At 39.9% G+C, this 24,781-nt stretch overlaps 1 protein-coding gene across 2 annotated transcripts in view; it reads right to left on the bottom strand.

Moving 5' to 3' along the window:
• Nucleotides 1-3,030: 3,030 nt before the first annotated feature.
• Nucleotides 3,031-24,781, bottom strand: part of LOC128523835 (receptor tyrosine-protein kinase erbB-4-like) — a 390,263-nt gene continuing 368,512 nt past the window's right edge. For both annotated transcript variants that reach the window (XM_053495983.1, XM_053495984.1), the window contains exons 21-27: nt 21,668-21,823; nt 19,117-19,192; nt 17,995-18,141; nt 17,018-17,115; nt 14,964-15,134; nt 7,926-8,241; nt 3,031-7,295 (exon numbers count right to left, since the gene is read on the bottom strand). In XM_053495983.1, coding sequence (XP_053351958.1) covers nt 6,604-7,295; nt 7,926-8,241; nt 14,964-15,134; nt 17,018-17,115; nt 17,995-18,141; nt 19,117-19,192; nt 21,668-21,823 — 1,656 coding nt within the window. In that variant the 3' untranslated portion in view covers nt 3,031-6,603. The remainder of the gene's footprint in view (nt 7,296-7,925; nt 8,242-14,963; nt 15,135-17,017; nt 17,116-17,994; nt 18,142-19,116; nt 19,193-21,667; nt 21,824-24,781) is intronic.

Below are 24,781 nucleotides of genomic sequence, written 5' to 3'. Positions count from 1 at the left end.
CGAAGTCAGCAGGAACCCAACCTCCTACTGCACCGCTCTCTGTGGCGCCTCTCGTCTCGAAAAGAAAGAAAGTAAGACGAGAATTCGCTCTGACAAGCCATCAGTCAAAGCTCGGGGCGGCGAAATGAGCCGTCCGATCAATTATTCAATTTGTCAAAGTGGATAATACATAACGACACATTAATCTCACGGAGAAACACCATTAGTAGGGCAATTAACGGGAGCCGCGTCTCAGAGTGGTCTAGGCTGGGAGTCTTAAAGTCATACAGGTCAAACTTCTCAGAGGCAGTCTCCAGTCTCCGTGTGGACGATTCCGTCCTGGTTTTTACCTAATCGGCATCGAAAGGTTTGATCGGTATAACCTTGACTGAAAGACCGCCATAATAATCAAATACAAACCAGATGCACTGGGGCATGATGGGAGAGAATGTCACACTTTAAGGGGATATATATATATAACCAGTATTGCAAGAGAGCTGCGGACACTCCCTCCACAGCAGGATTCTGTACAAAAAGATAAAAATAAGGAAAGGATGCAAGTGAGGTTATACTGGACAGAGAGAAGGAAACGAATCGACTCCTACTGTACCGATTTGAATAGGGGGTAGAGATTAAGGAACAAGAGGTTCACCAAGCTGGGCTAAATATACAGTCACAAGTGTCACATCGGGGCACTACAAAGAAAAATATTAATAATAATGATAATAATAATAATAATAATGATAATAATAATAAAAAAGAAAAGAAACATCCCCGTAAGCTCTACAAACAAAATAAGTGCTGCTCAAATTACAGATATATACAGAAATCAAATAGGAGTAACTGATCGCTCTCTCTCTGACACACACACACACACACACACACACAATGTGGTTAAAAAAAGTGAGATGCTGTAAAAAAAAAGAAAAAATCGGAACAGTCCAAAAGATAATGCGTACCGTCTATTTACAAATTCACCTGGCCAGTTAAACAATCTATAAAAATACTATTCACATTTTCTCAGTTAACAGTAGTAAAATTACGAGGAACGACCATTGCAAAGTGTGTATTTTTTGTTTTCTTCTTTTTGTTTATTTATTTATTATTATTTTTTTTTGTTGTTGTTGTAACTCAGGAAGTTATCACCTTCCCATAACTGGTTGAATATAAAACGGAGGATGGATGTGAAAACTGTGCTTAGTCTCTCTCTCTCTCGCTTCCTCCTTTCTAGTCATATAGACGTGAAAGAAATAAATTACTGTAAATACAAACACTGCCCAAACAAACACAAACCCTGTATGGACTTCATGCCAATCCCCTATTAAAGTGTCAACCGCACTGGTACTGTAGATACTGTACAGTATAAATCATTACTCCTAATTACTTCCCTAACAACAGTGTGCTGAAACGTCTGAGAATCACATGGCCTTTGATTCCACATACATAAAGTTCATATGTGTGATTTAATTGCTGTCTTTCTGCTCGTTCGACTCGTTTAATTATGTAGGTTTTTTTTTTATTTAATTTCTTTAATTCTTTCTTGTTTTTAGGTACTGTAGATACAGGTATTAACATACCTACAAATATTACCTTCAAACATTCAACTCTATGTAATAAAAAAAAAAAGAAAAAGAATAATAAAAAAAAAAATACCTTCACTAAAATTTCAATAATATTTTCATATTATGTGAAAAAATTAAAAACAAACAAACAAACAAAAAAAAAAAATTCCAGTTATGTACAAAAGGGTCACATTTTAAAAGGTTGGTTTGCACAATCATATTAAGAGAAATGAGGTTATTGAGATCTTTATGTTGATCCTTATTTAGGTTTTGCATTCTGAGTATCGTTTCTTCCATCGCAAGTGTGTGTGGTGGTGTGGGAAAACCATTGGCATGTCGCTGTGGGTAAATTAAGATATCTTTCCATAATAAACATTTGGTCAGACACTTACTTGGTATTAAATAAATAATATTAAAATTTACAATTCTTTAAAGAGCCCCTCCATCCATCTAGGTCCAACTAGGGACCGTTGAGGCCAATTGTGACTATTGTACTTATTCCCATTTTTACGACCATGGTTAGGAGCTCTGGTCGACATTCACACACTACGGGAAATTTGGGAACGCCAATTATCCTAATCTGCATGTGTTCGGACTGTAGGAGGAAACCAGAATACCAGGAGGAAACCCACCAAGCACAGGGAGAACATGCAAACTCCATGCACACAGACCGTGTGGTGGAAATCGAACCCTCCACCCTGGAGGAAAGGGGCACCTCTTATGTAAAATGCTCTTTTTAGTCGTCCTCATATGGGTCTCTAGTGTTTGTGTGTGTGTGTGTGTGTGTGTGTGTGTGTGTGTGTGTATTGTATTCAATTAGATTTTCCACCTATTGTGACTTCATATAAGTAGCTCGTTGGTCTTCTTTAGAGGAGGCGCGTGGATCATAAAGTAGATCTTGAAATGAGGAGGAAGGTCGAGGTATGAGGTAAGATAGAGTATTTGAGGGGTATTTTTGGCGGCACAGTGGTAGCACTGTCGCCTCGCACCTCCAGGGACCGGGTTTGATTGCGACATCGGGTCTGTGTTCATGGAGTTTGCATGTTCTCCCGGGTTTCCTCCAGGATCTCTGGTTTCCTCCCACAGATTAGGCTAATTGGTGTTTCTAAATTGCCTGTAGTGTGTGGATGTGTGTATGAATGTTGACCAGAGGTCCTACCACGGTTGGGGAATAAATACAATCAAAGTCACCATTGGGCTCCACGGTCCCTAGTTGGACTACAGAGGTTCCTAAATGGATGGAGGGGAATTTTAGCTTGAAAAGTAACCCTGTCACACAGTTTACGGTGTGTTAACTTGGTGAAGAAACATGAAAATATGGGACCTTTAAATTGTATCAGTAATGTTGGGGTTCTATAAGATCAGTTTAGGTTAGGGATGTAGCGGTACTTGTGGCATCCTTTAGTGGAATCCGAACAACATCGTTCTCTTATATATATATATATATATTTATTTATTTTCTGTGTAAAATATTCAACTATATAAATTATATAACTTCTAATTTATATGCATGCACATAAGAGAAAGGAAGAAAGGTTTTCCTACACCGTCACACAAACGTCCTTCAATTGTGATTCTCCGAACTTTAAAGTTATCACAGATATTTGTTTGTCCTTCAGTGTTTTGGTCTAGAAATTATTTTATTAGCTGCTTATGATTATTATTATTATTATTATTATTATTTAAGGAGGGCTCTGTCCCAGTGTTTGCTACATCTCTACACATGGAGGTTTGGAGTTTTCTCCAAGGACTTCCTCCTCCATAGCTGCTATACATGCGATACAAACGTCGAAAGGTGTAATAAGAAACATTTTGCTGCTTTTGTGAAATATGACTTGAAGAAGTGACTATTTGTGACATTTACTGTATGCCCGTAACTACTGCTTGTGTGTAATATCAAAAGGAAACGCTAACCTGTGCTCTCTCTTTTATGCGATTATTTCTCATATGATTGAATCCCATTTGTTTGGAAAACCTTACTCCGTTTAACGTGAGGACGTGTGCAGAAGGGACGTCTTTATTTAGCTGAGGAGTCCCCCTTACAGTACGTTCCTTATCTTCTCACCTCAGTTTAGTGGTCTAACAGTAATTATGCACTTTAACTAGAGTAATCGTGTGGCCTCGACTCGGCGTGGCACGATCTAAAATAAAAACGATTCAAGTATCGTACTGTTTATATCTCTTGAACGTGTTAATGTTAACAGGGACATGATGCGATAGTTGAACGCTCATTTCCATATAGCTTTGGGATGAGTGGTGAAGCAGTTTGGCGTTTCTTTTTCCATGAGATACAGTAAGTGCTTCGTCTAAAGCAAGCGATACTTCTGGTACAGTGCTGATGTCAACCGCAGGATGTGTATAGGAAATCCCTCCAGTGTATTAAGGTTGGTCTTGTAGAGAAAAGTTAACAGAACTCCATTGAACTGGTTAATGTGTGGGTACAAAGCATCAGCACCAAATTCTACGCCTTAACCCGTACACCCCTCTAATTAACGCAAGTGTTTTAGCATAACTCAGAGGACACGACAATAGAAATGAAACTTGGATACATCTTAGAGGAGTCGATGTGCAGTTTGTATATCAGTACAGATTTACTGTCTTCGCGTACACCCCAAGTGATGCAAAGTCACATGACCTATTCATCATGTCCATGTGGCCGAGTTTGTCTCCAGATCTGAACACTATTCAGCACCTGTGGGTCGTCCTCGAGCGGAAAGTGGTGAAGCGACTCTAACAAGTGATATCCGTGATGTCGTTATGGAGGAGTGGAAGAGGATCCCAGCAACAACATGTGCAGCTCTGGTGAACTCCACGGCCAGGAGGATTGAGGCCGTGCTAGATAACTATGAACAAAATATTGACACTTTGGACACAGTTTGGACATGGTCACTTAGGTAAACCAGGGGTTTCCAAATCCAGTCCTGGAGGTCCAGTGTCCTACACAGTTTGGTGATTCTTCTTCTCAAACACAGCTGATTTAACTAATCTGTTTATAACTAGGTTCAGTGGGTTTGTTTAGATGTTGGTGAATTACAAACTGTGCTGGTCACTGGCCCTCCAGGACTGGATTTGGAGACCCCTGATTGAGACAATAAAGTTAAGGTATTGTTGCAGGACTGCAAATCTGTAAAGCTGCACATTGACTACTCTAAAGTATATCCAGTTTTATTTCTATAGTATTGTATCTTAAGAAAACAAATAATAAAGTGGTTGCTGAAATGTCAGGGGTCTATTCACTTTTGTGAGATACCGTAATATTTAAAAATAAAAACAGACAGAACCCCCGTATCCCAATCCGCAGGTGCAGGCTGGCGTTCCTCTACCGGTATGCCAAAAGAAGACTCGAACAGATAAGACAAGTCTCAGTGGTTGGAAAGAGAGAGAGGTGATTCGACAGTGCCAGACCGTTAAGTGCTTTTAAACCCTACGTACAGTAAGAGACAAGTGGGAGTCTCTCCATTAGCAGCAAAACATAATGCCTGGCAGTGCTCAAAACTACACACAATCCTGGCCTTGGACACTCAGCCCACTCTCTCGCTGTGTGACATTTTTCAATTTGTTCTCCAACATTATGAGGAACATGTATCTTATAATACAAAGCGAGAAAGTTGCAGGAAGTACAACCTTTTCTTGTACAAAGTTTTCTTGTCTGGACAGTCCAAAGGGAGAACACCTTGGAAGTTGTTGTTGTCCCCAAACGTTGAACGTTAGTTGTTGTTTTTTTTGCTTCCACATGGCACAATGTTTTTAGTTTTTTTGTTGTTGTTTTTTTTTTCCTTTTCCCTGCCACTCGCTCCATCTCACGCTCCTCTGCGTCAGTATTAATCGTGCCAGCTCAAGCGTTTCTTATCGGCAGCAAGTCCGGGCGTGCCACTCTCCGACGACCCGTTTGATGTGCTGTCACGCTTTCAGATCCCTCTTCGTATCTCGTACACTATGTTCAAGACTTAAAAAAAAAAGGTCAGTGTTGGCCCGGAGGTCTGTATCGCCCATTCTGTATGACGCCTTGGTCATTATTATCAGGCGTTTAAGATGGATCCGGTTTGTGCTGCCTACTGTATACGCTATAGTCGTCCCTATGTGTGGTGTGTGTGTAAAGTCCATTATCACAATTTGTGGTTTGCTGTGCGACAACTGTTGCTGTGTGATGGTGCGAAGAAAAACAACAACTCAATGCACGTTGTATGGTTGCGTCAGACTATTGAACACATCCTCTGTTATGAACAATAGACTTTGCAGTGGTCATAAATCCCTCTCTATGTTTCGCCCTATGGAGTGCCATGCTAAACTCATCATTTTTTTTTTTTTTTTTTTTAGATGTGAGACATTTGGACACTTTTGTACTGGCACTTGATGGTCCCGAAATGAACCCTTCAGGGAGATGTGATTCTCTTATCGTTATTATTATTATTTTTCTAAAGAAAGGCAGTGACTAGAGGGACTTAATGGTACTACAAGGATGAGAGATGTCACTGTAGATTAGCTTCTGGAATATTATTGTGATATCTAACAAACTAGAGGAATAATTACTACGGTGGTAGTAGTAGTAGTAGCGGTGCCAAAAAATTGCCCGCATTGCCAGACTTGGTTTTGGTCTTGACTTGGTTAAAAACGTCCACAGTGTGGCAGTAGGTTAGTAGTCAAAGACCTTTATGTAAAAAAAAAAAAAAAAAAGTCGATGATGTCTCCAAACCAATTCCGGAATGATGCACGTAGAAGATCCAGCATCGCAGAGGAAAAGTATCTCAGATGCATACGAAGTCCACATGCCAATGACACCATGGCAAGTATTTGTGATGTGTTGGATGTGGAGGGCTGAAACGAAGAGGAGGGTTGACTGACATGGTTGTCTTTCATCTGTCTTGTTTAGAGAAACACCATCTGGATGCTAATTAAGCATGAAATACAGTCAGGAGTAAAGTAGAGAAGAGAAGAGGAGAGGAGAAGAAGGGAGGAGAACCGGTACTGCTGTACGATCCAGGGTGAGAATGCCTAACCCCTCCTTCCTCTTATTCTCCTTCTCTTTCTCCCCAACCTCATTCTTTCTTTCGCCTCTTTGTTGCTACACCACTGTGTTTCTCTGTCGGTACGGCGGTGGCGGGAGCACGGTGCCCGTTTTCAGGGCGTACTCCGTTAGGTACTCCTGGTTCTCGGCTACAGCGGGCCTGATGCGGCCGTTCTGCCTGTAGAAGAAGCGCGTGCTGCAGTCCTGCAAGACCTCCGGCCCATGTAGCGTCGCCTTCGGCGGAAGACTGTGCTGCCAGTACTCAGGGTTGTCGAAGGTCTTTTTGGGCTTTTTGTCCGCTACAACGGTGCCAGAGTGCGCCGGGTGGAGGGTATGTGACGCGTGGAAGGAGTGACCCGAAAGCGAAGGATGGAGGGCGTGTCCCGAGAGGGCGGGTACACCAGACTGAGTAGAGTAAATGGGCTGTGCCGGGATTGGGATGTGGCCGTGCCCTGAAGGGGCGCTGTGTGACGGGTGACCTTTCTGGGCAATATTTTGGACACTGGTAGTACCAGGGTTGCTCGATGCCACCGCTGCATGAGCCACAGGGATGCCATTTTTCCGCAGGGACTCCTGACTCTTCTCTCCAGAGTTGTGAAAGGTGTTGAGATACAGCGGATCGTTGACGTATTCATCCTCCATCTTGGGTTGGCCATTGGAGCTGGAATGGTGGCCTTGGTCTAGGTTATGGACTTCTCCGTTTCTGCGCCGGGTCACAAATGGGTTCTCTTCCACAGGGTTGAGGTAATCTACCGGAATACGACAGGAGACAAGAGAACAAGAAAAGACGAGAGAGGCTTTCAGTATAAAAAAACAAAACAAAAAAAACAAACATACTGTATATAAAGTATTCCAGAAGTTTGAGTGATAAATCTAACATCAATCTCTCACAGCTTCCACTCCCACACCGCATAATGTTTATGCTTTGGGCTTCATATCTGATCTTTATGACATCAATCCCAGTCGTAAGCCATGTATTATTGAACTACGGAACCTTTCTGCTTGTTTCTAAAATTAACTTAAAGTGAATAAAAAGAGCCATGTTTGACATAAGACACGAGAACATTACTCAGAGTATTTATCGTAGAATCATATTCAATTCCTTTATGGATATTAGGTTGATTTTGATAAAAATGTAAAAGGAGAGTTGTTGAGGGTCCTAATCTCTAAGACAAGATCGACATTATTGATTCTGGGAAACTGCAATACAAAAACACAACCTAGAGAGATATTGAAGCTCTAGCGTACAGTATATATTAAGTGACAAGTCTTACTAGAAATACTTTAATCTCGAGACTCTTTTCTCATTCTGTAGCTCTCAGAATGGACTCCAGAAAGTCACGGTTATTAAGGAAAGCACGGTGCTGGTTGTAGTATACCTGTGGGTTTCTTCTCTTTCTTAGTAGTCATGTATCCGTCTTGGTCTTTTTCTGCTCTGGCTGCCCGTTCGCTCAGGAGCAGCGTGGGCTCGGTGCTGTAGCGCTGCGCGCTGCTTTCGTCTCCGGTCCTGACCCGGGGTGACGCTTGTTTTCTCAGGGTGCCGTTGCAACGCGGGTCTTCTGTGACTCCCGTTGCCCCCTGCTGAGGCTCTTGAGCGGAGCACGATGGAGATACAGAGGACACAGCTACCACTCGCGGAATAGTGGCCATCATCGCCTCCATACCAAAACTGCCATCCTGATAGGCAAACTGATTCTGCAGAGAGAAAAATAGCTTACTTACAACTAATGTGATATAAATATATTTTTTTGATACAAAGAGCCTCTGCTTTTACGTTGCGTCTTGATTGCTGCTTCTATAGCGGTGGTGAGATTCTATACAACGGCATTGTAACTGCCGAGCGGTGATTTATAAAAAAAATAAAATAGGGACCTCATTCGGAGATCAGTTCGAATATCATCTCTATAAAAGATTAAAGCCGAGCATTTCAAAAAAACGATCCCTCCAAGCGAAAGAGTGTATAGTGAAAAGAAAGAGAGCAAAGGACTGATTCGGTACTGTTGGGACGCCTTATATAACAGGAATTTAAGATTGTTGTTTATGGAAAATGGAAAAACCTTACGCTTTAATCTTCCTTCTGTGGGTTTGCAGGTGTTCAGTCATCACAGAATGACGAGTCCTGTGTTTTAGACCCGTTTCCCTCAATGACCTTCCGTCCTCGTGTCCCAAATCAACCCATACTCTCGTTTTTTTTTTTTTTCCGGTCCTTTCAAAGTAATGGAATTCCAGCTTGTTCCTTTCATACTTTGAAGTCTATAATTCTTCTGTGCAGCAACACTTAATGGATAATTTCTCAAATTAGGTATTAATCACTAAGTGTTCAGATGTGATGGCGGTCAAAGCATACAGTAATAAAAGTTTATTCTTACAGTTTGCAGCTCACTCACTACCCATTATTGTATTTTGGCAAAATTTCAATAATAACAAGATTTTTTTCTTTACTTTAATACGGCTGACATTGTGTAATGAAATCTTTTGCCGTAATTGATTAAATAACATCACATTTTATGGAATTTTCTAAAAGGTATTTTATATTATTCAATGTATAAATCAGCAAGAAACCAAATGTTATGAGGGTGTTCAAGCCAAACTGGGACTCATGACGAATGAAGGCATGAAAGAGATTTTACATTTACTTCAAGCACAGTACGGTGATGAGACTCTCAGCCGCGGTGAGACATTTGAACGGTGCACACGTTTTAAAGTAGGTTGTTTGTCCATGACTTACTATCCCAGCTGTGGTGGCTCGGAACTCACTGCAGTCGTTCTCACACGATCATTCACCAACACCACTTGCACGGTACAGGACCTCGACTGGTACTTATTACCACGTCCCCAGTACAGTCCTGACCTCGCTCCAAGACATTTCCACATGGTTGGACCATTAAAGGAGTTCCTTGGAGGCCAGGTTTCCAAAAGTGAATCAGACAGGGAGTTCGATCATGGCTCTGGTGTACTGAGAAAACTTTCTACCTTGATGGTGTCCAAGCACTAGTAAAACACTGGGATAAGTCCATTGGTACAGCAGGGGATTATATAGAGAAATCATCTTTGTCTTTCAGCTGTTTCCTTTCAGGGCTCGCCACAGCGAATCATCTGCCTCCATCTTACTCTATCCTCTGCATCCTCTTCTCTCACCCCTCGACTCAAGACCTCCTGCCTGGCAGTTCCAACCTCAGCATCATTCTACCGATTTATTCACAATCCCTCCTCTGAACATGTCCAAACCACCATCAAAAGTCCCGGTTTGACTTGAACATTCCCCATAATAAACTGTCCATATGCATGCATGTGCACAAATCATTTCAACAAGGCAACCCGCAATACGAGGTATATTGCAAAATGAGCAAATAGACCTTTGTACAACATCTGTAAGATAAAAGCATGCAACACAGATGAAAAAATATATAAACTAGTCATATAACAGCTGCACCATTTAGGTCAAACGACGTTACCGCAAATTGCAATGCGTGACAATGGGCTACTTTTGTCTTTTAATTTCCCATTAAGTAATTTCACCGATTAAGGAGGAAAATTAATTCCCATAACAATGTACGGTCAGTAATGCAATTAGTATCTCGTTCTGAATATTCTACAGCTTAGACCTGGATATGAAAAAAAGGGTTTAAAGGCGTTTGACTTAATATTCTGATCCGCTTCGTGCATTTCAGCTCCGTTTTGTTCTCCCCGAGCAGAGTTTAGTCAGCGAACTCTGGCGGAAAGACGTCTGTCATGTTCCACGGAGGCTCCAGAGGATTGATATCTCTCATTGATATTCATTGTGGCTCGCTTTGCCTTCTATTCCATCCAGAGAAAAACAAAACAGCCAGCAGAATGTAAAATGGTGCCTGTGTAAAGACGAACAGGAGGAATGGAAGGGATCGGCCTCTGCTCTTTAGGTTTACGAGAACAAACATAAACCTGCTCACCCTATACGGACATACAGTATAGTTTAACTACTGGGAAGACTTTAAAGGCAATGTGTGTGTGTGTGTGTGGTTTTTTTTTTTTTATTATGAGAGTGAGGGTTTCAAAGTCTTGAACATATATACTGACATAAAACATGCTTGCTGTTTTTTCAGTGAGTGTTAGGAGAATATCATCAGAATTCCTACTATTTTATACTTTGAATGGCTAGATTTTTGTCATCACATCCATATTACAGGTATATGTTTAAGAGATCTGACAAGCTGTCCTCATCAGCACGTTACGATAATAACGATATTATATTATATATTAACACTGCTCGCCAACTAAACACCAGTAAACTTAGTGACAAGATCATAGGCATCAAATCAAAGATGGCTCACCCAAGCCCATGAGGACCAAAGTCCAATCGGTCTGGTCTCATTAACCAGAAAAGCCAATGCAGCAGAAAGAGTCAGTGCTGGCCATAAAAGAAAGACACCAGGACACCCAGTGCACCACAGCCTGCCGTGCATGGGGCTCAGCGGACAAACAGCCCAAGAAGGCCACCGACCTGGCTTCCAAATTCCCCAGATCCCAATCCGATCAAGCATATTCCCGGAGGACTTCAATTACGAAATTGACCTACTGTAGTTCTGGCACCTACTGTACTGTAGGTGGTGGAATGAACTTCCTCTAGATGTCTTCTACAGCTGAGGTTTGCTGGGAGCTGACGAAGCATTTAAGCTCCGCTATGTGCAGGGCAGGGGTCCCCCAGGACCAGAGTTTGGGACCCACTGTTGCAGAGTCATACCCCAAGGAGCCAGAGCTGCCCAAGTAGCAAGGAAATGCAAAGCCAAGGTGGCTTTAATGTTGATAGTTTTAATGTTACAGCTCAGCAGTGTATGTATCAGTGCCTTTACAAGCAATAACTCTGTAGCTCAACCACTGATGTCTTTGCTTGGAGCAGTTTTTAAGTTTCTGTTTGCTTTTAATGAAATAATATTAGGTCTGTTTTGAAATAATTGCAACCATATGATTTTATACATGTGAATGTACTGTATGTTAATGGTTCCATTATTAGTGTTTAGTTTAGTTATGGTTCCAGTGTGGGTTGGGTCTCACTGCCTTGCTGCTGGAACCATATTGCTTTTACTGTACAAGGTGTTTGGGGAAATCAATCCTTTCCTGAGTCCTAAACAATCTTTGGTTCAACCAACCAACCTGTTCCACCTCCTCATTTACTAGATGAGCTACACTTGCCTACACTCGCCTTTTCCAAAAAAAAAAAAAGAGAAAGAGAGCTATTTCAGAACACCCAGCATCAAGCAAAGAATATCAGGAAGCTTAAAGACTGGATGGAAAAAGGTCATGTGGTCTAATAAGTCCAGTTTAAGTCCCTATTCCAGAGTGATGGGCGTGTCAGGGTAAGAAGGGAAGCACATGAAGCGATGCTCCCATCATGCATCATGTCCACTGTACAAGCCTCTGGAGACAGTTTTATGATCTGGGGTTGATCAGTTACTCAGGTCTAGACTCAGTAACGTTATAAAATAAAGTCAGCTGACCACCTGAATGTACTGAATCACCAGGTTATCACATCTATTGGGTTTTTCTTCGTTGATGTTATGGCCATAAACTGTGAATAAGTGGTTCTAAGAGGATTCCCAGCCACCATGTTGCACAAGGTAATGAAAGATACAGATAAACTTGGGTGAATGAAATCTAAGTGGTTAGTGTGTCTATGACACACTTCAGAGACTATCCTATATTCCTTTCCCATTTAGAAGAGCCTTGAAGTAGAAGTGCTGAACTCAAGAGCCACTGGAGAAATCACAGGTGGCTAAATTGCATCTTGCTTTTATTTAAAATATGAAAGAAGATATTGTAATGCATTACTGAGACAATTTAAAACATCTAAGCCAAATAAGTGACGTTATTTATTCTCGAACCAATGTCGGCTTGTCCCCTGATTTGTGAGCTTACTGTATCTATGCATGAGTTACGAACTGTCTTTTGATTCATATACAGTACAATATTATTATTATTATTTATTTAATTTATTTATTTTTTCAGCACGCTTCCCAACTCAGTCAGGTTTGTTTGGGCTGAAGACAGTCAGCGAAAAAGCAAAAGATTGATTCTATACACTTCAACCAAATGATTTCATATGCCGTCAGAAATGAGTTATATAGGTTAACGTAATAAATATGCATGAACTAATAATTAACCATTATACACATTTATGAATGTCCACATCCTTATGCATCAAACACCATTTATGTTTTTGCATCAGTACTGTTAAGAGTTAATAAACCGATGGCGCTGTGGTGCAGAGCAAACCCTCAGCTGCCACTTGCTGTCTATAAGCAAACATTCCCTTTCACTTGAGTGAGGACCCTGCTATTTACCCAGACTGGCCCTCGTAATGAAAGTGCCACCAGTGATGCATCCTGGGAAATGGCACAGGGAGTACATCTCCTCTGAGAGACAGAACGGGTCTTTACACACTACGGTTAAAAGCTATCAATATCTGCTCAAGTGTGATTGCTTTCACAAGCCAAAAAGGTCACAGTGAGCAAATAATATTTAGAGGGGTTTTTTATTTAGAGCTGTGGTCACTTTGGAAAGTTTGCTTATATACCCTTGCAGTGAATCCTACCAGATCTTAACGAGGAACGATTTATTCCTACATTATATCAAAGAATTAAATATCCAATAAGCGGATGTTCTCATTAATGATCCGTATTAAATGTCCTTAAATACTTTTCCAGAGTATGCAATACACACTCGAAACTTCACTTTGGCCTTCTGCTTATGGTTTGAAACAGCTGTTTTTAGCCCGGTGACTTCAGCTGCCACATCTAATAAGAAGACCCACTGTATTAGGACTTGCATACTGTAAGTATTGCGTAACCTTTTTTTTTTTACAACGTGCTGTTTTACATGCTACAATTAAAACGGTCCATAAACTGCCAATAGTCTGTCATGAGTCTACAGTCCAAACCAAACCAAGACAAAACATAATTTACAACAAGAAACACCTGTCAATCAACAATGTGTTCCAATATTTATGGCCACTTAAGTGGGGGACAAATGGGTGGGTTAACATGGGCTCTGAGGATACTTTAACCTGACAGTGTGGATGCTTTTGATTAACAGAGACTGTAAAAGTTGTTACAGTTGAGAGTAGGATGGATCGAGACCAAACCTAAAAGAATAATAATAAAAAATGTTCTGGAAGAAACTTTCCAACTGGAAAACATTACTAAGCCTATTTCAAGAGCTACACTGGTTTTCATCCAATGTATTATGCGATTCTGACAAGAGAGAACGTTGGAGATGCAAAGCTATCAAATCATTTAAAACCCAAAACTGCAGCACAAGTGAGGGTGTCAATACTTTTTCCATATTTAAATGCATTGTGTAAACAGGAAGTAAAAAAAAAAACAGATGAAGTCGTGAGATATTTGATTTTGAGATATAATACTACAGAATTTTTACGGTAACAGTAACCAAGCGTGATGGAGATCAATATATCCAATGGATAAACCAATGGAGATCAATATATTTAATGGATAAACCAATGGAGATCAATATATTTAATGGATAAACCAATGGAGATCAATATATCCAATGGATAAACCAATGGAGATCAATATATTTAATGGATAAACCAATGGAGATCAATATATCCAATGGATAAACCAATGGAGATCAATATATTTAATGGATAAACCAATGGAGATCAATATATCCAATGGATAAACCAATGGAGATCGATATATCCTCATTCATTTAGAATTAAGACGCATCCATCTGCCTTACGTCTCCATCAGAAAGAGACAGGACAGTCATATCAAAACTTGAAAACTCTTCAAGTAGTATTATTCAAGCAGCGACATGGAGAGCATGACAGCTGAATGTGCATTCAAATGCAAAAGACCGCCCACACCATGCATACGTTTTGCTGAATGATCCAAAACCTGAAAGATGGCAGACGAAAGAAAAAAAAAAAGGGAGAAGACAATTGCCGAAAGAGAGAGATAACATGTTAGCATGTCTGACCTCTTGTCCTTCTCTGTTTCATTCAGACAAATGAGAGATTTAAATTTTAGAGAACACTCTGTGTGCACTTTCCCTCTCAAGGGTGCTGCAAGAAAGACATGATTGATTGTCTTCAAATCTGTAATGGAAGGAGAGCTCAGTCATGCTGCGGCTGAAGGGGGCCAGTTCGGGGCTATTTGACACAATAACGAGGCCTGACGGGTGACCGAAAAAGGGAAATTATAGATTCCTGAAATCAATGTTGAAATGTCTGTTTGCGTGTAAAGAGCAATTAAATTGTCGATCGCTAATGTTTTGCGACACTGTTCACGGAAAAGCTTGCCCAGAAAAAGGTGTGTGGATTTCACGAAGCTACAGTACAAGCTCAAGCAACTCTTACTGTAAGCGGTTTATCTCCTTCACTACCCACCACCCACTGCTGCCCACTAGTGCGTGAAACTCACTCGGTTGGAATCGAGGCGTGAGCGAGTGGTGTAGGTGAGAGGGGGGATGTTGAAGGTGTGAGGCACCAGGTACTCCTCAGCATCCATCAGGTCCTCCAGCTCCTCCTCGTCCAGCAGGCTTTGGAAAAACTTACTGTCATTGGGGCTGGGCAGCTTCATCCGGTCATCACCCTGAGGAACATAAGTGTTACCATCAGAACTGGTACTGGGACTGGTACAGGTGTGCAAGGGGTGTTCAAGTCAAAGCAAAATAACAGAACACAGCTATGAGAGTGATAACGTACTTTTATTTCTCTATATAATCCCCTGATACACTAAAGCACTCATCCCAGTGTGTGACTTGGACACCATCAAGGTAGAAAGTTTCAGAGTCATATTCAGGCTACCTCAATTATTGATAGACTTCTATAAATGGTGCATATTTCATTAGATGTATAATATAGAAATAGAAATATGAAAATATAAAAATGTTTATCATAGAATTTATATTCTGCTTATTATTATTATTATTATTATTATTATTATTATTTGTATTATTATTATTATTTGTATTATTATTATTATTATTATTATTATTATTTGAATTATTATTTGTATTATTTGTATTGTGCAAAATTCACTTTTTTCTCTGTAGCTTACTTTGTCATCCATCCATGATAAATATCATAAGTTATAAATAGTAATTTGTAGCTAAGCTATTTATTAACTAACCAAGCAAATTAAATTATAAAATAACAATCAATTTAAAGTTATTAATGTTATTTTCAGAGTAAGGTCCAAAGAATAAAATAATGTAAGTATTATTTACATTTACTGCATTTGGCAGACGCCCTTTTCCAGGGTGACTTTTTAAAAAATCTCATTTTACATCTGACTATGAGGGTTGAAGGCCCTGCTCAAGAACCCAACAGTGGCAACTTGGTGGTTTTGAGGTTTAAACCTGGGACCATCCGATCAGAACGCCTACGCCTTAACCACTGAGCTACCCATACAGTACCTCTAATAACATCAGAAGAGATTTGTGTAAAATTAGCAGTTTCTATAAACTTAAATGGAATCACTTTCCATTTAATGTCACTATATGATTCTGGCTCTCTGACCATCGCTATATTTCGAGATTTATAGCAGTACTGAATTCTGAATACCCAGTATTGCTTCTCCTTAATATAACTTATATGGAACAGAGAATAAATTGGTTTTGTGGAAGCAGACACACAAAATCCTTTCCTATTCCAGGGGATCGTCCCGAGATCAGGTGGGATTGGAGCAGTGCAAAGACTTCGGGATGACGGAAATCTGACAACATATAGCATTATAACTCTGTTTCTGTTTGATTTACAAAACCAAAGTATTTTAACGCCTGTGTTTCACCTTGTTTTATACAGCAGTTAGTTACGAACAAAGCAATCCGATTGGACGAGAGGCATTACATGATTAGTGCTGATATAGAGTATAACATCACTGCAACGTTTAACGACGGGTCTCATTTTGCTTAAGAGGTGTCCTAATAATCATTTACCTCTCAACTATCAAGGGCACTACCTGGTGTGTGGAACAAGGGATTCTACACCCTCGCTCACTAGCTTTCTGTTTTTTGCTATTTCCAACTTAACCTCCGATCAGTTAATTTTCTTCGAGGCTATTTTAAAGCAGAATAAGTGGAAATATTAGATAAATCTGGTAAGTTCCTCAGGATGCTCAACACCTCCATGGTTTATTCTCCTCAATTTTGGCTACAGATTACCGCGAATAATTTAACACTACTTCCACCTGTTAATTACACTAACTGTCTGTCGCCAGCTCAGCCAGTCGTGGTCAGTTAGTTCCAACAGTCATGGAAGGATACGTGTAATAACTGGTTAAATTAACAAACAAATCATAATCGGTTAATAATAAATGGTGTTTGTGGAACTGTTGTATAAAAGCAATATCACACTCGAGGCCGTGCTGTTATCCTGATATTCAGCACAACAGCACTCTCACTCATGCGATATCGCTAACATACCCTTTACCTCACTTGTGTAATGGAAATATTGCAGAAACTTGCGCTTTACCTGGATGACAAGGTAGCGCTGGGGGTCTCGGGCCATTCTGCAGAACTCCGCCGCTAGCTCCTTAAATTTCGGCCTGCTGTCCGCGTCGATCATCCAGCCTTAAACCAAAACACATAGACACATCATACTGTTCGAGATGATCTGGAGAACCTCACTATGCACTGTGCATTCAAGCTGTTTCAGGTAATAACGGAGAACAGACTGATGAATTTATAAGCATGAATAAGAATTAGTTTTTTTTTTACTATAACAAAAAGTCTTCAATTTTACTATATAAGAGTTATAAATATAAATGACAAAAGAAGTACATTTTTACTTAACTTTACTTAAAGAAATTGCTCATTTTACATGAATACGTCGCTCCTGCATTCAGGAGCGACTGGAGGTAAAATACTGTATGTTAACAAGCTAACAAAATAAGTCACATTACATTTGACCCAAGACTGGAAAAACTATTACAGTTCTTACCTGGGAAAAAAAAGTCAAAATTTCTAAATTATGTTATTAAAAACACATAATTTCTCATAATTTCACGTTTTACCTTTTCCGCATGTCCTGTAATTACGTTTGTGCATACTGTATACAGATACACCCAAGATTTCTCTTTAAATATAGTGTCTCTCGTGAGACGGTGTTAATAACCGCTCAGCCCTGATTTAAATAAAATACGTGGTTGCAAAAATCTACGCGATGCTAAAACAAAAATAAAGTAGAAAAGAAAATAAAAACCTATATAACAATAAAAAAGTAAGGTTTGACATGGCCTAGTCAGAGCGTATTGTGCACTAGAGGGGCTTAAAAGAGTGCTTCTACTCCATTATTCATTCCTCATTTCTGTGTACGTTCTTAAGATTCTTCAAGCAAGCTCTTTCACATCCTTAATGATAATGACTCTGGAAGTAGCCGAGCGATCCAAGGAGACGTGATGAAGGACGATCGTGAAAAAGCAAAGAGGCGAGTACAGTACGTGTTCTTACATTTCACCATGACCATGTAGACGTCGATGGTGCAGATGGGAGGCTGAGGCAGGCGTTCCCCTTTCTCCAACAGGTCAGGAATCTCACGTGTGGGAATTCCGTCATAGGGCTTTCCTCCGAACGTCATCAGCTCCCAAATAGTCACTCCTGTTAGAGGGGACGGGATAAGAAATGCAAAATTAGTGCATTAATTGATACGTCACAAATGTGAGAACAGAGAGCTACGGATAAACACACAGTATCGGACATTACTGTACTGTATTTGTATTTCATACTTTTAAATTATTTGGGGCTTTAAACATCAGAAACTGTAGTATGTACTGTACCTACTTTTTATCAAAACAAGAGGATGGAAGTTCTGTAGGTAGTCTTAAAGTTCAGGTTCTTACTTTGGCATTAAGGAAACATTCACATCACCAGCCTGAAGTGACTCCATTCCGAGTTTTATCCCTAATGTAACGCAGATCTAATTTTTAGAGCTGAACACACAAATCTGATGTACTTCTAAACGGACCTGAGTCACTTTCAAATGTGGGTCCACAGTACAGTACGTCGGAGACATATCTGATACGCTGTTATAGGAATTCGAGACTCTGCAGGTTGGAATTCATGAATGAGGAGTACATGATGTGTTTAAACCTAGATGGCGCGAGCAAAGACCGTACTTTGGTACGATGGGCGCATACGATGGGCGCATAATAACCATTTACCTTTTCGCCCTGTTGACACGCCCCATCATTTACTCCTATTTCCTTTCCTCTGAGTGTGTGTGTGTGTGTGTGTGTGTGTGTGTCCGCTGGATGCTTAAGATTGCATCAATTAGATTTTTTTTGCATGCAATCTTAAGCATCATAGCCAATAAGGAGAACACAACACACACACACACACACACACACATACACATAGACATGCTCAGAGGATGAGTGCTGAAGGTAATTTTCTGGAAGTGTTTAAGTTCTCTTGGAGCGAGCAGAAGTAGCAGCTGCACAGCGTATAGATACATTCATCACCGGCTCAATGGATGTGTTCTTGGTGCTCTTGACGTTGGTTTGTTTGATTTGTTTACTCTGTACAGATATCAGGCCTGTCGCTAACGATAGCACACGCACCACAGATACTCACCGTAACTCCAGACATCGCTCTGGTGAGTGAACTTCCTGTAGTGGATACACTCCAAGGCCATCCATTTAATAGGCATCTGGAAAGTAATGGTTTCCATATTTAGGGAAATGAAAAGGATAAAGCACAGCATTATGGAAACTCAGTAATGCACTTTACAGCCACATGAGTCTGATGTCACTTGAATTATCTCAGAATGAAGGGAAAAAAAGAGAGATTTGTAATCATTTTTTTTTCTACAGTAAGTGGAGACTTAGACTTGGTTTGTTTGAACTCTAATGAACCTAAACCATAATAAAAGTTTGAATTCAGTGGACTTTCTCATGAGATCTGGTTTCCATTGAAAGCTTTACACTGTTTAATTAACACTGCATGCTACATGTCATGCTTCTTACTGTATGTGCAGTAAGAAGGGGGGGGGGTGTTGTATGATCGGTCACGTCTGTCTGGCTCACGGATTACATACATTGTCGAAATAATGGATTACATTTTTAAAAGAATGTAACCAAATAACTGAAAATGGTGGACCTAACGCGTTAGATTACTTGTTACATCAAAACAGTAATCCAAGTACTCTAACGTTACACCCAACACTGATCACCAACCCACCAATCTTTCCATGCATCCATCCATCCATCCATCCATCCATCCATTCATTCATTCATCCATCCATCCATCCATCCACACCAATAATTTACTTGTGTGCATTTAACAGTTGACTGGAACTTCCTACAAGTCTACTTGGGTCTTCAATAACTACCTGGACTCCATATTAACATCAATTAACATCAGCTATTATAGCTGAACTGCCTCCCACCCTACACACTGTATACTGTAAATGCAGATCATTTACTGCTTTCTGTTTCACCCAGATGAGGATGGGTTCCCTGTTGAGTCTGGTTCCTCTCGAAGTTTCTTCCTATTACCATCTCAGGGAGTTTTTCACCAGGGACAAACTGACCATTTTGATTCATACAAATTCACATTTCATACAAACTTAAATAATTCTTTTGACTGTGTAAAGCTGCTTTGCGCCAATGAAAATTGCTAAAAGCGCTATACAAATAAAATTGAATTGATTTGAATTAACAGTTTCGTACTAGCTAATGGCGCTAAAAATATGTGAACTAATGACTTGCACTTGTACAATTAGCTTACGATGTGTGCGGACGGGGGTCTTATGGTAAAATGAACCCTAGGTAGCTTTTCTCATCTACTGACTAGTTCTATAGTCATTACATCAATACTAATCCCCTCATTTGTGTGCTATAAGCTCAGTTTGAGGTTGCCAGATTTCAGGAATGCCTTGGAGTGCAAGTGAAATTCAATCAATCAATCAATCAAACTTTATTTATAAAGCACTTTAAAAACAACAAGGTCGGCCAAAGTGCTGTACACCGCCTAACATTGGTAAAGATAGTTATTATAAATTTAAGTTAAGGGGTATTAGCTTATTCTGCATCCTTTATATGCAACTTTTGGAATAACCTTAGTAAACTTTAAGTGTGGCTGTTAATGCAAAAAATCGAGTTAGCTAGCTAATACAAAATGCTACAAGACGTGCACCCTTGGCAATACTGTATATAGATTTTGTTGTTCTTTAATGTTCGTTTTTGGAAACAAAGTTTGTAAAGACTTTTGCTTCTCTCTCTCTCTCTCTCTCTCTCTCTCGAGTATCTAATATACAACAGCAGTGCAAAAAGCCGACAATCTGATCAAAATAAACATGTAACAGTTTCCATGTAATCCCCTGACATTATGACATGATTACATCTGACATAAGCCAGAGACACTGCAAGCCAAATAATCCTCTTAATCCTTGATGTTCACTCATCCCTGTTCTCTTAATCAACCCCTTAAATCGAACGCAGAGCTCAACAGAGCCGTTAAAGCCAGACTTCCTTTTTAAAATGAGAAACATGTTGTACTTGTCTGCATCAGTTCAGCTTTCGAAGAGGTTTAAAGCGTCTTCCTCAAGAGAGTGCAAACATGTAGGGCTCCGCATTACAGCTGGTTAGAGCTAAATGGAAAGGTTTGATTCACTTTGAGGCAGAATTGATTGTTACATGGGGGAGCGAAGAGGCGAGCAGTTCCCATTTGTACGAGAGCAGCATGCTGCGGTTGCACACACTCCCAGCAATCATCTGGGTTCAGGAAAGGACATGGGCAGGTTTGCAGTGTTTGACTCTGGGGTTTGGAACGAGAGAGCGAGAAATGAGGAGAATAACAGGAGGGAGTTGAGAAGTGCAGAACGAGCGTTTGAATATGGATAAGAGGAATGCGGGCTCTTGTGGGACAGCTAATTTACAAGTTGATTATGTAGCGAGCGCTGTAAATTAACCTGTCATAGCAGCCGGTGTTTCTAAAACCATGAGACCATCAAGGGATGCATATTAAGCCTGCTGCATCTCTCGATTACTTCCAAACAACATCGGATTAACTTGTTTTGCTGTCAGACACAGAGCACACCTGCTAACTCCCGAGTCGCTCAGGAGCCAAATTGGAAACAACGCGCTCTGCAACAAACCAGGAGAATCATGTGAGATGCGCTGACCTTCCCTCCATCCGCATTGTATTCCTTTTCATCTGCGTCCAGCAGCCTCGCCAAACCGAAGTCTGTGATCTTGATGTGGTTGGGGGATTTGACCAGCACATTCCGGGCTGCCAGGTCTCGATGCACCAGCCTCCGCTCTTCTAAATACATCATGCCCTGTGAACATGAAGGACACACAGTAAACTCTCAGATATGACTTAAAATCCAGGGATTTAATAATAATGGAGACTAAAACCATAGAAACCTATGCCATCAGAAACTCAATCATTTGCTGTTGAAGTTTAAGAATTCAACAAAAAATAAAAAAAACATTGGTCATTTTTGCACAGGATAACTACTAGTGGATTTGTATGTTTGTTGTTGTATTTTGTCTCCTGTCTACTGTGGCTTGAGACCAGTACAATTTTCAGATTACTTGTGAGAACCAAATCCTAGCTAAGGTGTAGACTGAAAACAGGAAGATTAAATATTTTAGTGATTTATTGCCAGTTTACATATTGGGTGGTGTGGTGGCTCAGGCTTTGGGGGTTCGAATCTTGCCTTGGGTCTGGGTGCGTGTGAAGTTAAAATGATTGCCTCGTGATTGGTGGGTTTCCTCTGGATACTTTGATTTCCTCCTACAGTCTATGTGGTTTCGTAGTGTATGACTGGGTGTGTGAGTGTTTGTGATGGGTTGGTACCCCATCCAGGTTGTACCCTGCCTTACAGTACATTCCCTGGGATAGGATCTAGGTCCCCTCGTGACCCTGCAAAGGATAGGCAGTATGGATAATGGATGGATGGATGGATGGTCTACATATTAGCTACACTACTTAAACCAATGGTGTCCAGATTATCCACAACCAAGCAGGAACTGCACCTTATTTCATTTGTTTATTCAGAACTTGGCTTGCAATAGAATCGTACGTGTTGCTCTTGCTTGGTTGAAATTAAAACCCGTCCCTACAGCAACCCTCTGTGGATGAGACTGGATAAAATAACCTACATTTTTAGAAATAAATGTTACAAAATGTAGATTTGGTTGTTACTGGGGAAATACTGTCAAGGGGACCCATTTTATGTCGTATGACTGTATCTTAAATATGTGGTGCACTTTACTGTACACTGTCAGAAAAAAGGGTACGGTTGGGGTGCGTTTGTGACACTTAGGGTACAAATTGTGAAGTTGTACCCTCAATGGTTTATAGTCGCACCTTAGGGTACTTATATGTACCATTTAGGGGTGAAAAGGGTACAAATACTGTATGTTTTCAACTGTCTGAGGGTCCATTATTGGACCATTTAATCCCCAAATAAAGGTACAATCACTTGTGTGACAAAAGGAGTAGGCCAAAGTGTATAAAACAGTCACCTCAAATAGATTAAACAGAGAAGATAATCATTTTCATGGGTTGGTTATTTGGAAAAGATGCATAAAATAACCAAATATATTTATGAGCTCACATCTTCACTGAGTAGTTCTGAACAGTACACAAGCACATGACATTTTGATTATGCAGATCATCAAGATAATAACTTTTAAACATAAATCACATGCATTAAAGGCTGTATTTTTAATTGTAATTTTAAACTGATATAAGAGCGGTTTTAAGTTTTGCTTTTAGAGTTAAACAAATACATGTACTAATCTTTTTTAGCAAAATCACAATGTATTTTACATGTTGTTTATTTAACATTACATGGTGAACTACTTTGCCTCAAAGTTTAAGTACGCATTTTCGCAGCCACTCTCCTTTAATTTTTTGTCGTCCAATTGTACCCCGCGCGGTGCATTTTATGCGCGCGAAGAAGTTGAGATTGTGCACGACGGTTATTCGACATCATGGCTGACTCACTGCTGATGCTGTCGACGGAGGATCTTTTTCAAAAATTAAAAGAAGCTGGAGTAAACGTCACTGAAGACGAAGCAAAGAAATTCAGAGGTAAGTTTTGCTTTAAGAACTGTGAAAAACCGTTGATTCAAGTTCACTTGACATTGCGTCTGTAGGCTTAACGTTACCTGACGCGTGAGGGAAACCTTTCTTCAAAAACACTGTCTCCTAATTAGCCTGAAATACTATAATTTACGGATATAATCCGTGTTGATTAATATCAGTTTTATTTGCTATAGCGTTACGTTTTAAACATAAGAATCATTTGTCCTGTCACATCGAGAAGTTACGTCACGTCGGCATTGAGCCCTTTCAAGAGCAACAAGTGAAATGTGTTTAACGTTACCGTTATTTATCAAAACTGGTAAACTCGTGAAATAAGTTCTATGAGCTGCTTAATTAAATAATTTTGCTTCTAATCGGTTACTCTCAGGGGAAAAAATGCAGTTCTCTGTTAGTGCGTTAAGTGTACATATTGGTACCTTTCAGCTTTTGTACCTTAGGGTACTACCCAAATGACAGTTTTGTACATTTGTGTAACGCTATGCCAGAGGTTCTCAACAATGGTTGGCGAGATGCATTTTCCTGCAGAGTTTACCTCCTACCTTGATCAAGCTCACCTGGCTGTATAGTGATCCTAAAGACCTTAATTAACTTGTTTAGCTCCATATCCATATAATAACATTTAATTTAAATCACATAAATGCATTGGACTGAAGAAAGACATAAACATCTTTGATGACAAATGATCTTTGATACATCATCTGTAAATTTTAGTTCTAGAAGGGAACTTCTACTTTTTAAAAATATGTCTATAAAAATACTAGTCTAATGTACAGTAAAACATTTTCAAACCTAAAGTAGAAAATAATAAATTTAAATAATAATAATTATTATAAATTAATAATTTAATTTAAGACACCACACTGTAACATGCAAGTGTATAACAGTGGAGACAATAGTCCAAATTTTAGTTATTGCCCACTCCTACTCTGATCAGCAGTTTATGGACCTTACTGAGCCTAACTATTTAAAATTTTAAATTAATGAATAAGATACAGGCTATTTATAATATAAAATGTTTGAAAATTACTTAATTTATTTCTTTTTACAATAGATTCTGACTTTTTGTGCAGCACTGTTCCTGCTGCCCCACATCTTTAAAGAGAAAGCTGAGAGCTTAATCACCTTGGGAGAGGTATGGAACTATTTGTTAAACTCTCACTTTGTAATAATCTGATAC

The sequence above is a fragment of the Clarias gariepinus genome, chromosome 5 (genome assembly GCF_024256425.1).
Source record: "Clarias gariepinus isolate MV-2021 ecotype Netherlands chromosome 5, CGAR_prim_01v2, whole genome shotgun sequence".
Taxonomy (NCBI): Eukaryota; Metazoa; Chordata; class Actinopteri; order Siluriformes; family Clariidae; genus Clarias; species Clarias gariepinus.
Note: the sequence above shows the minus strand (reverse complement) of the source record. Positions and strands in the feature narration are given on the sequence as shown.